This window comes from Adelges cooleyi, unplaced genomic scaffold (assembly GCF_023614345.1).
Source record: "Adelges cooleyi isolate 19-005CV unplaced genomic scaffold, UGA_ACOO_1.1 ACOO_flye_CR_arks_rails_tigmint_CR_PRNA_23, whole genome shotgun sequence".
NCBI classification, from domain to species: Eukaryota; Metazoa; Arthropoda; class Insecta; order Hemiptera; family Adelgidae; genus Adelges; species Adelges cooleyi.
The window spans coordinates 14,205,351-14,218,472 of record NW_026095893.1 but is presented as its reverse complement, the minus strand read 5'-3'; the positions used below and the strand labels follow the sequence as shown (position 1 = coordinate 14,218,472).

The 13,122-nt window shown below is 27.9% G+C and overlaps 1 protein-coding gene across 2 annotated transcripts; it reads left to right on the top strand.

Annotated features, from left to right (window-relative positions):
* The first annotated feature begins 5,074 nt into the window (after window positions 1-5,074).
* LOC126835624 (protein croquemort-like) lies at window positions 5,075-10,600 on the top strand. 2 transcript variants are annotated; one of them, XM_050568327.1, is made up of 9 exons: window positions 5,075-5,609; window positions 6,020-6,173; window positions 7,271-7,431; window positions 7,587-7,728; window positions 7,809-8,027; window positions 8,104-8,318; window positions 9,520-9,802; window positions 9,865-9,938; window positions 10,013-10,600. In XM_050568327.1, exons 1-9 carry the CDS (start codon window positions 5,560-5,562, stop codon window positions 10,242-10,244), a joined length of 1,530 nt encoding a protein of 509 aa, XP_050424284.1. In that variant the 5' UTR covers window positions 5,075-5,559; the 3' UTR covers window positions 10,245-10,600. The 2 variants fall into 2 exon arrangements, with proteins under 2 accessions (XP_050424284.1, XP_050424285.1); XM_050568328.1 differs by lacking the exon at window positions 5,075-5,609 and adding an exon at window positions 5,697-5,952.
* The last annotated feature ends 2,522 nt before the right edge of the window (window positions 10,601-13,122 follow it).

Below are 13,122 nucleotides of genomic sequence, written 5' to 3'. Positions count from 1 at the left end.
CATTTGAATAAACAGTAGCTATTTTAAATACTATTCCGAGACATGCGCGCGAGCTTGCGCAATAGCGAGTGTTATAACGCAGTGCCGCAGTCAACACCTACCCGGTCTTTTTTTTTTTGTGTTTTAACATTTTTGGGGGAAAATGAGTAGATTCTTCCAAATCTTACCCCTCTATGTACCAACTATATCTAATTACTGATCGATTGATGTGCCACTCGATTAAATCGGTATATCGGGTTAAAAGTTACAGTAGTTCAAAGTTAGGTACAGCGTACGGATAGCACAGCACAGCTCACCTAACCCGGTCCGGGCTAAAAATCAGTATTTTAGAATATTATAAAGTAACAGAAATAATATCGGATATCGATAAATGCAATATAAATAATAAAAAAACTATTGTAGATAAGAGGAAATATGTAATATTATTACCTGCCGCCTAAAACCGGTTTTGGTCGTGGTCGGCGGCCGCAAGTATACGCTAAACCTACTCGGTTTCCCAGAAAGTTGCATATCCTGAGACATGTTTTACGCGCCGAAAAAAAGTGGTGTGACGCCCTCTTAAAGTATAACTATATAAGGTTAACTAATAAATTTAAAAAGCGATGATATAATAAATTGTACAGTTTCAGTTGTACTGTTGGGCAAGTTAGTTTGTTGGTGAGTCACTTAAAGTAGATTATAATAAATTAGTAATTAGTAAAATATCTATTGTCTAAAATGTAAAAAAGTTTTGTAATTTGTGTCAACTGAAATGTGTGTTATGTACTAAGTTGTTATAATAAAATAAAATATTTAATTTTTTTTTTTTTCTATTTTAAAAACAAATATTATATTCAATTTTCTGATCTCATGGCTGTATGTTAGCTTATATGTTTTTATCATTTAAACTCTTAATAATATATAAAAACACTTACCTACATATGAAATAAAAAACCGCTATCTGCATTTTGATGATTTTGTTTTTATTGATTTTATTAGCAATTTTTCACTAATACTTTACATTGAACTAAAATTTGTTAACTCGTGCAAAAACAATACAGGAAAAAGGTATCTATTTTGATATTTCAGTTAATTGAAAAAAAATTCAAGTTCAACTAACATTTCAAGTCAAAAAAAAACAAAATTTAAATTTGTTCAAGTAAGTATTGAAAAATCTATATCTGCTTTGAAACTTTTATCAGATCACTTGTTTTAAAGTAAGTACGGTTAAAAATAGAATGAGTTATTTTCGACCAAAATTACACCCCCTTGAATAAAACTTATTTTATTAACTGTGTATTAACTGTAACGAAATTGTTCATACTGCTTTGAAGTTTGAACAATACAATTTAAATATAACAAGAAAAATTACATAACCTAAAAATAAATTGCTTTTATAAATTCAAGAAGAAGAAAATAAGAACGTTAGAATTTCAATACTTCTTTGACAATAATATAATTTTAATATGCAGCATGGATTTATTTAAACATACTACTCGGTTCTATTTTTTTTTATTAATATAATGTAATATTGACTTGTACAAATATGCATAAATTATAGATATGCTATCAAATCGAAGAAAATTAAATTTTCTATTATTTTATGTTTTACCTATTTTTACGCTTTTAAAACAATTTTATATATTCCAGAAATTACAATTTTTTAAAAAAAAAAGGCAAATAGAGTAATCTAAAAAACTCAGTGTTGTGATACAATTTAAAACAAAAAAGTTGTTTTATTACTGTTATATGACTTATATGTTATTAGGTATTACTGTTCAGCTCATGAGCGAACACGCATGTTGTTAACAATTTGTTCTACGATATTTAACTGTGCAGATTTTTTTTTTTTTATAATGTCGCCGAGAAAAAAAATCTTAGTTGGTATTAAACGAACTTGATCAGGTAGAATGGCTATGAAAAATAAATAAAGAGTGTTAAAAAAAAGTGTTTTTACGCTGTACACGAGGTAGGTTTCTTTTATGTTCTTTTTAAACTGTTGTAAATGAAAATCAACGTTCAGATTTGGCTCAAATGCAGTTATAAGCATTTATACTCTATTTTCTAAAGTAGGATTTAATTATTACCCGATTCGTTTGTACCCTTACTTAAATGTGTGGACAACACCGAAAGCGCACAAAAACCTATTGTTAAATAAAGAACCATTTTAAAATTATTGAGTTTTCCCAGAAGAACTCACCGACGTTCCTAAATAGTTGTTATGTAAAACGGCAATTTATCATTTTATTATAATATTATCTTTAGAGTACAGCCAATACAAAGGAATTGTGTATTTAATACAGAATATATCTATATTTAGTTATGAATATTGTTAATATTGTCAACTAGCTATGTGTTTGTAATTAATAAATAAGTCTTGTTGCTACTTCTTAATAAAAATATTACCCTCGAACCTTTGGTGGATATTAATCATTGGACTCATCTTTTGAGTCGCGGGAAATAATTATTTCTGATTGTACCATGATAGTATGTTTAGAAATGTACATACAAATTAATGTCAAAGCCTGTTGCAAATAATTATAAAATCATTTTTAAAACATTTATATCCGACACCAATAATAAGAAACAACAGTTTTTTTAGCTGATAGGGTATTGGTATTGGAGTGATTTTATCACTTCCAGTTACATTAATACCCGAAGATCATCATAATACATCGGCGATTTAGTCAACAATAATTTATTTGAATGGTTGAAAAATTACAAATATAATTATTACAACTAGCTTGTGTCTCAAGTCTTATAACTAGTAGCTAACAAACTATTGTTGTAACTTGAACGAAAGTAAATTTCATTTATCCATCAGTTTTCATTAGAGGCAGAATAGTATTTACATAACGAAGAAAAGATGTACACCGTTGTCTAATTAACTATTAAGTTTGCATATTATACAATATAAGTTCAAAGGTTTAGTTTTCTGTTTTTTCCATACGTACTTTTTATTATACCCTTCTTTTATACAGTTTTCGTGTAATTATTTCACCGATATTTATAAAAAAAATTAAAAAAAATTAATTATTATAAAAACGGTTTTACAATATGACAAAAAACAATACTATTTATTTAACTTTGGTTTTAATCAAAAGGCCAACGTGGTTCAATAACAAATAACCACGTTTCAGTAAATGCTTGAAAAAACTAATAAAATCTATTGTTCTGGATTACTATTTGATGCGGGAGGAAAATTCAATGAAAATTAATTAAACCCCCCCCCCTCCCATCCACCCACAAAGAGGAGAAATGTTAATTTATTTTTTTTAATTTGAATGCGCAATTTTAAATGTTACTAGTCATTGTGTTTTAATACGTTCATTCTAAAAAGTAAAAACTAAATTTAATATACCGTTATGATATTTAAAAATACGTTTTAAACGTTAAAAATGTTTAAACCTCTCTCCCAGATTAATGCAAAATTACCGTCAAACATCTACAAGTTATGATACTGATCTTAAAACTGCAATTGTAGATAATATAAGACTTATTGTATACAAATCTGAACTTATCTTAGAGCTTTATTTATATGTACTGTGGCCTGAGATTTAATTAAAATGTCAAACTATAGTATTTGAGAGACTGTGGAATACAGTTCTCGCGTAGGCACCTTTAGTGCCACAATGGCCATTAGTTGGGAACCATGTAGAAATTAATTACATGTTATAGCAAAAGTATATTAATACTTTCAAACTCTTGTCAAAAAGTTTGTAAGTATTTTTTATATATTTTAAAATCACGCGAGTTTATATATTTCTAAATTAGTATTTGCAAATAACTGTTTAAGCGTTGTAAAAATATTTCCATTAAATACTGTCAAATTATGACAAATTTTCTGCACTTTTATAAAATTTGCACAATATTATTGTAATAATAATTATTAAAATACGCTTTACTAGAAGAAATTATAAATAAATAATAAACACAATAGCAAAAAATTATATTTTGTGTATTTCACCTTGGTTTTATTTTTTTTTGTAATACTGAAACTTACAAGTATTGGGAAAAGTTACCAGTACCTTTACAAATGGAAACAATATTTATTCAATTGGACAAATCCAGAAGCTACAGTTATATCAGATGTTTATTATCATTTATTTTTTTACTCAGTAGATTTTTAATCATTTATAGATAATTATAATTTCAAAAATTCGAAATATACAGTGTGACTGATATAATACAATTTTTTTGGTTAAGTAATTAAAATTTGAAATTTTTTTTTAACAATAATAAAACAGAAGAATTTCTGAAAATGTTGACTGGGCGATAACCAGTTTTGTATAATTACTTTTAAAGTTAATAAAGTTTAAAACTAATGATGGGTGGAGTGTGATATCATTTTTATCTACGCAACTGCATTCCACTTCCCGTCCTAAATTTTAAACTCTTAAAACTAAAATTAATAATTCAAAACTGGTCAACCAGTCAACGTTTTCAGCAAATTATATATAATACCTATATACAATAAACTAAACTGTTTCCCTTGTGAAAATTATAGTTTAAACAAAACCGTGTGTATATTCGATATTTCAATGGTTTGCGAACATTTTGTTTGGATTTTATATAATTTTTTTTTTAAATTGTCAACTACCTACCGTTGAAAAGAAAATAAGAAACAAAAGGCATCAGGCATGCAATTTCTTAGCATTTTTATTGACTTGTTGGTTTGAGGTTCGTGGAGCGGCCAGACAACTCACTGGATAAACCCTACGATTTTTAATGACTACACAATTTTCATTATGTCTGAACTGAAAAAAACAATTATCGTAGAATATTCAACACAATGTCATGTTAATATAGTTGGACTTTGACTGGGAATGTTGATTAAACGCTAACGTTTTTATCGATAAGTGGGTATTATGAAACATAAATAAGATAATATAATATATTTATAATTGGCCCGATGTGTTGATTGTCCGTTGCGTACGGCATAAAAGGTCCACGGTCATTGAGTTTGTGTTTTATTTTTCGAAATGCTTTTTTTATTATTGTTTATTAATTATTAATGTATTTTTTTCGTTATCAGTAGCACCTAATGTTATCAACTATAAAACTTGGGAGTAGGTCTCACTTCCTACACGTACGATTGTTAACAACGATAATAGTGTGTTTTTGTACGACTTCACAGTGCACGAGATAATAAAAAAACGCCAATAATAAAAAATATATATACATATATATATTATTACAACTGCAATAACATAATAGTGTGTCATACTATAGGTATTATGTACGTTTAGGTTTGATGTTATTACAGAACGCCAGCGGCCAGTCGCTCATACGCACTATTGAATTAAACTCGGATTTTGTTAGTCACTGTTGTTGTATACTCCATTGTATACGTTTGTAATTGGTATGAGTTCTGTAGAGAAAACTATAATATAATATAAAACTTAATATAATATAATAGTAATTCGACTCGAACGTTTCGGCGGTGTCAAGTACCATCGAACTTGATTTGTGCATAAGATGAGCACATACGATTTTAACCTCTATCATTCTGGTCAAGTATTTAATTTGTCACCAACTATACCCACTCAAATCTAATCTCGTTTGTGGCCTCTAAAACTAATGGTGAAATTATATCAATTGACAATGAATCATGACGAAGGAGAATTAGAGTAAGTTATGTTTTTTAATTATTAATTGTAGTTATTTTATCTGCAGGCCGCATATTGGTGTGACGACAATTATCTTGAGTGTGATAGCGTTGAGCATTTTTTTTCTCACTCGGTTGTACCTTTGCATACGTAAAATGTGTGTGTGTGTTCTCACTAAATGTTAACAAAGTCTGTAACAATACAAACAGTTTGGTAGTTTATTTACGGCTTAACAGTGCGCTTAATGAAGTTAGTTATGCAAGTCCGAATAATAATGCCAAAATGATATGTGAATATTTTTATTTGAAATTGTTTGTTTTTAAATTCTGTTTAAAACTATGTGTAAAATTATGTGTAACAAAAGGTGTTTTTGGTTTTTTATGCTTATTAACTATTTTATCGGTAATATTAATTGTAATTTAATTTTACAGAAGGCTGATAGCAGGCGATAAAGAACATAAAGATTCAGAATGTCCTAGCTTTTGGTGTCAGCTGATTTTGTCATTGTTTGGCGTTCTGTTTTTGTTCACCGGAATTATAATGACTGGTCTGTGGCCACAAATATTTGGTGACGTTATGAAACATGTAATATATTTTTATTTAATTATCCATTTCTAAACCTTGGTAAACTTTGGTTGAATAACATTGGGTTGAAACCTAAACTAAAGTGAACATAATTTCCTTTATATTGTGTTTTTAAAGAAAAACGGTAGTGTGTTGTTAAATTATAAAAATATTTTAAAACCCCCATTTTCATTATATTTGTTTATTTTTTAGATCATGGGTAATGTTCAGTAATTTCAAATAATAAACTCATGATCAGGTTCAAGTATTTTCCAGAACTCACAAATCATTTATTAGCTAGGACTTTTCATTTTTCTAGGTTATCGACATAAATTATCATACATACTAACATTTTAAATTGAAATTATGGAAAGCAAACACTCTCGTAAATTATCTTTCTGCCATTTATTTTAGATTTAACTGGCTTAAATTTTAAAAAAAATATTAAGAAGTAAAGCAAAGCACAAAGTCAGAGCTCCAAAAACCCCCTAAGAAAATTAAATAACGACCACCCTATTATAGCTTGAACAAACCTAGTTTGTGGAGAGCCTATATGTCAGTTCACTGTACTTTTCTTCTCATTCCGAAATATTCCACTCTAGCATTCCATGTATTTCTTCTATCAATTGTTGTGTTAACATTTTTCTATGAACAAATTAAATATATATAATATAATTTTTACTAGACAATCAAAATATGATAAGTGCAGTAACTCTATCTTCATATGCAATGGTTGGATTTTTTTTTTTTTGTCGAAACATAATGCAACTGTAGCTTAACTACTCCATGAGTTAAAGCATATTTTTTAAATTTATAAAAAAAATTTTAAATGTTAAAAAAATAGTAATTATACCCCAAATCTAATAAATATGATTGTATTAAATATGTTGGTAATTTTATTTTTATTTTTATGTATTAATATTGGTATTAAGTCAAACATTGAATTTGGAGTGATTTTTATATTATAAGGTAATGTTTTTCTTTCAACCACTGTTCTGAAAACTTGTTAATAACTTGTTGTTTTTTGGCTTTTGAATATAGTTAATTATTATACATAGATAATGTAATGCATTGTATTCATCATTATACATCAATCAAGTAATCAATTTTTTTTTTAGAAACTAGAATTGAGAAATAATACTCAAACTTACAAGTATTGGGAAAAGTTACCAGTACCTTTACAAATGGAAATATACTTATTCAATTGGACCAATCCAGAAGCTACTTTACAAAATAAAACTAAACCTGTATTACAACAATTAGGACCTTATGTTTTTACGTACGTAATATTTATTTTATTTAATACAAAATTATGTAGATCAATTTTAAATATGAATACTGTATTTATCTTTTCTGCTACTGTTGTAATTGTATAACTGTTGACTTACATCTTGTTGCTTACAAAGTATTTTAATTGTTTTTTTTTTTTTTTAGGGATAAACGATTAAAAGTTAATCAAACTTTTAACAAAAATTCAACCATAACATATATGCAATTAAAAAGTTGGTACTTTGAACCTTTGGCTTCAAATGGCTCATTGACAGATAAAATCACCACAGTCAATGTTATTCTCAGCGTATGTTTATTTACATACTCAAACTATAAGCTGTAAGCTTAACAGTTACTTCATCATCTTTTATTTATTTCTCTTTTTAGGTATTAGGAGAAAAACTGAAAAAAATTAATAGACACTGGGTGTATATTCTTGCAAACTACTATTTAAAAATTAAGAAAATCAATCAACCATATGTGACAAAAACGGCTGGCGAATTTTTATTCGATGGCTATGACGATCCAATCTTGGATGTTATTATAAAATTACAAGCATTTATACCTATAAATGTACCAATCAAGAAAGTGGGATGGTTCTACGGGGTAATCATTTAAATAGTTTTAGATTGCTGCCTTTTTGACAATGATTGGTAATAATAATGTAAATATTTCGTTTTAGATGAATATGAGTACAGCCGCAGATGGTTTAGTTAATATGTATACTGGTGTAGATGATATATCCAAAGTTGGTATTATACATTCGGTTAATTATAATACAAAATTAAATATATTCAATAAAGACTGCAGTTATAGTAATGGCTCTGTCGGTGATTTATGGCCAGAACACTCAGCCTCCCAACCCAATATTTCGCTTTATGTTCCTAGTCTCTGTAGGTATGACTGATCTTTTTTTTTTTCCATTAGTACATAAATTGGAAATTTTTAGCATAGAACATGTTTTAGCCTTGGCCCCCAGCCTGAAAACGACACTAAATTGCAACATTATATTGCTATACTAAAGTAGCACACCTATTTCAAATGTATAATAACATAAAGATGCCATCGAAATAATAACGATTCGTCATCATGCTAATATTTGGCCAAAATATATAATTAAGACTATACTATCATCATAAATCACAAGAAGATTATAGATCAGAATTAATCACTTTAAGATTCAGGAGCTAGCAGGCTAAAGCATGTTCCATGTTTTATAATTTTAGATGTTATAGGCTTTAAGTAAACTGTAACTTTTTTAATTAACACATCATTAGTTGAAAATAATGAGTTATTTGAGATTCATTTTTATTATTTAGCGCTTAAAAAAATGTATTATTTAAATAATACCCAGGTTTAGTTTCTACATAATTTGGGCATAACTATAAATGTCCTTGATTTTATGTATTGATATTTTTTTTAAATTAAGAAATTATTCAATAAATTTTTGTGAAGGTTCGGGTGTTTTTATTCAACTACAGTAATTAGTATTAGAATTTAATGATAAATTGTGATTGTTATCAATATATCACAACATATACTGACATATATTGATTAATCGACATATATATCGCAATTTTCGATATTACATTGTTTTTCGCCATATCACGTTAGTCAATATTTGAGTAATTTCAGTTTTGCCAAATGCTTTTTATTTGATTTACGATGGTTTTGGAACAAAAAATACCTATTATTAAATCAAATTATGTCATGTTTTTATAGTAAATGACAAATCCTTTTCCAATATATTCATTATTTAGCATAATACTTTCTTTCTAAGATATAATTCTAAAAATAAATATTATGTCATTGTCTCCAAAAAAGTTGTTCTCCTTTGTTTTCGTTAAAGGTGGTTTTGTTTTAAAACTATATCATAGGCCGAGTATACCAGTAAAGCATTCTACGTTGTCAAATTTTTACAATTAAAAATTAAGGGTATGACGCCCTGTTAATTTTTCGATCGTCGTAGTACTGAGAATTAGGTCATCTAGGTCCAAGTGGTGACATAATAAGTAATCTATTAGCCTTTAACCTAGTGCTACATCTAATAAATTATTATTTATATGTATATTAACTGACTAAACATGTACTGTTTTAGTGCCGTTACCTTGACGAATACAAACCATGCTTATGTTAATGAGATTGAAGGAATCAACTTTGCTGCAGGATCCGACGTTTTCAACAATACATGCAATTGTCCACCGTCTGGTTGCCAACAACTTCCTGGTGTGCGATCATTGAATTTGTGTGGAAACAACAACCCACTTCCTTTATTTGTATCATTTCCACATTTTTATTTGGCAGATCCTTCCTATGGCCAAATGATAAATGGAATGAAACCAAATAAATCATTACACGAGTTCAAAATCATTTTAGAAAAAGTATTATAGCATATCATAGTATCTATGTCGTGTTATTTTGTAAACTATAATTTTTGTTTTAGGACTATTCCATACCACTCAGTGTAGATGCTAAATTTCAGTTCAATGTCAAAATAAGTCCAATCAAAGAATTCTCGTAAGTTTTAAATTAATATTGATAAACTAAATATGTTGTACTAATTATTAGTATTGTTCAAATTTTGATTGCAGTATTTTGAGAAATGTACCTGAACTATATTTACCAACATTTTGGTTTTCTGAATCATTTGTAATTCCACAAAATATGTCTGATCAACTCACAATTGTTACTAACTTGTTACCAAACATTGTTCCTTATGTATGGTTAATGATGGCCGTAGCTGGATCTGTTATGTTAATAATTAGCACTTATTTTTGGATAAACAGAAAAAACAAGTCATTCGTCTTAGATCCAGTAGAATGAAAATTTCCCTTTTAATTATCATAACTTAAATGACTGTCTAGAAAAAAATGAAATGGTTCAACTCAAGTTACACTTAGAATAGCAGGTATCTATAAACAATAGTTGTAATCTCTGTTAAGTGACATCTAAAACTCTATTATCAAGTTTATCACTGTTCATAAGTACCTTTTAAATTAGATAGTATTCCATTTGAGTACATAATTGACATAAATCTATAAAAATTACATATTTTATAACCATTTAACTTACCTTTAGATATTCCACTATTTTTTTTTTTGTAATTGTGTGTATACATAAACATGTCTTTTTAATTTTCTATTTATTAATATATCATAATTTGATCATTGTGTATGTGATTTGATTTAAACTAAAATTTTTGTTTTCCTATATAATTGTATAATATATTTGTACATAAAAACTCTAATAGGTAATAAATTATATTATGACTGATAGCTTAACCTCTACCATTGGTTATTTATATATATATATATATATATATATATATATATATATATATATATACATTTTTTTGTTATAGAACTATGTCTATAGAACATTACAATGATTTATTTATTACTCATTTTTAAAAAATAAAATGTTTATTAACATTGTAATATATATTACGATTGTAACACAATTGATAAAGCTTTTTTTTCCTTCTACATTTACATATCATTGTCGTCATGCAAAAACTGACTATGTGTAAGAAGTGACTAAGTAAAAGAGCAGTATAAAATGCGTTATTTGAACTATATTTTTGTACTGAAAAAACATTATGAAAACTATAAGAATATACTTAGTCAGTTTTTGCATGACGGTGATGATATGTGTGATCATTGGTAGTTTTTTACAGTTAGATTTGGTACTTTTGTGGGAGGTGGTATAACTTGATCGCCAAAGTCGTCGTGTGACTTGAAAACATAATAAAAACTTAATATTTTAAAAACGTTTCGGGATAAATCATTTCAGTAATGAACATCTGTATTAATATAAATGGACATTATAAAAACCGAGTGAGCCGTGGAAATTACTCACTCAATAGCTATGTGTAAACATTTTTAGTTTTTAAGTGTGGCATAATAAGTACTACATACAAGATCCGATAACATGCGATATTACTAAAAAATATGTTTGCATAAAAAAACAAACGAGTAAACTTGTGAAATACAAAATCATTTTATTTTTTCAATATTATATGGTTTGTGTTCCAAGTTGTATAAGACGGGTTAAGTACCATGGTTGTGGTGTACAGCTGCTTGGAGTATATACAATTAGTTTATACAATAATAATATAAGTTATTGTTAATGTATGATAACATTATATGATATGTGAACGTTTCAAATGAATAACGATATAAATTACAATGACACTGGCGATTATCCACACTAGTAACAGCGGCAGAAATACCATGATAGTAGCTTCAGCAACAGTGCAAAAGAAGTCAATAGAAACAGCAGAGGTGCAATAGCCGTGAGTAAGAGAACCAGTATTACAATACTAGCAAAAAGCAGCACAATAGCTACTATACTGACCACAACTGCGTAACGCACATTTGCGAATAGGCCTTTGCCTATTTCTAGGATGCCAGTCAGAAAGGTCGTTCTAACAACCTGTTAAATACATTTGAAGAATACAGCGATAGAGTTAAATTTCAAAAATTAATTTTACACTTACAAGTTCTGGTTGGTGGGGTAGGTATATAACAGATGACTGTTAAAAACAGAATAATATGTAAATTTCTATGAGAAGTTTATTACTTGTGTGTCGACCTGCAGGTTCGACGAATCCGGTTTTCCGCATTCAATAAGTGAAGTTCTGTCAGGGATTTTGACTTCGGGCAACACAACGACCATCACAACACAAAAACCGTAGAATATAGTTTATACATATTGTATTAGCTGTAAGAAATCCTTTGAAACAGGAAAAATTAGCAAAAACTGTTTGGAGAAATATGTTGTTTTACACTGAAATGGTGCGGTGAAACAAATGTAATATTAACATCAACAATAACAGTTACGATATAAACAAGCCGTTTTAATACATATGTACCTATATATTAAGAGTATTTGCCAGCATATAAATAAGTATATAATATGTTTTTATAATAACATATGTGTTACTTTTTCTTTTCTGAGTGCCGTATTCGTATACGTTAGACCTATCTTCTAAGACTAATTTCCAACTCATAAATTCTAAAATTGCGCATAAAAAGAAAAAAACCCATAAATTTTATGAAAAAAGTTGTGTTTTATTTTATAAAATATTATTTTACACCAATTTCTTATAACTGTATAGGTATATTGTAGGAAAATGTATTAATTATTTTATCGGGTGAGCCCTGCATTAGAGTTCACTATCAAAATAATTGTAATTTTTTAGTTTTTATTTTTGAAAACATTTTTTACTACAATATTGAACAATATTTAAATTTTTATCTTTTTTTTTTTTTTAATTTTCTGGAGCTTCATCGATCTTTGAAACTATATATTTATTTAGTTAACTATATAAGTGTTTAATTAAAATTTTAAAATAAGAATAATTTACTAAAAACATTGTTCGATAATCAATTTTGAACAATCTTTTTAAAGTTCTTAAGTTTTTAAGATTAATCAACTCTTATCCTAAATTTGTAGATCATTATTCTCAATTTAAAAAAACCAGTACAGTGGGGTCGGGGCATAGTGGGGCCGGAGCATAGTTGGGTCGGAGCATAGTGAGGACGGGGAGGTCACAGATTTACAGGAATTTTTAAATCTGAAAGTGATAAAATCACTTCCGAAAAAACGCTTCGATGCAAATCGGTAGTTAGTATTTTCAAGCCATTACAGTCCAAACCAAGCACAGTCTAAACCAGCAAAGTTAGAAAGTTTTAAATTA

Excerpts from the sequence above, each read along its gene's own strand:
- LOC126835624 (XM_050568327.1), top strand. The coding sequence starts at position 5,560 with ATGGTGAAATTATATCAATTGACAATGAATCATGACGAAGGAGAATTA. Across the intron at positions 6,174-7,270 it reads TTGGTGACGTTATGAAACAT|AAACTAGAATTGAGAAATAA; the intron begins GTAATATATTTT and ends TTTTTTTTTTAG. Across the intron at positions 8,319-9,519 it reads TATGTTCCTAGTCTCTGTAG|TGCCGTTACCTTGACGAATA; the intron begins GTATGACTGATC and ends GTACTGTTTTAG.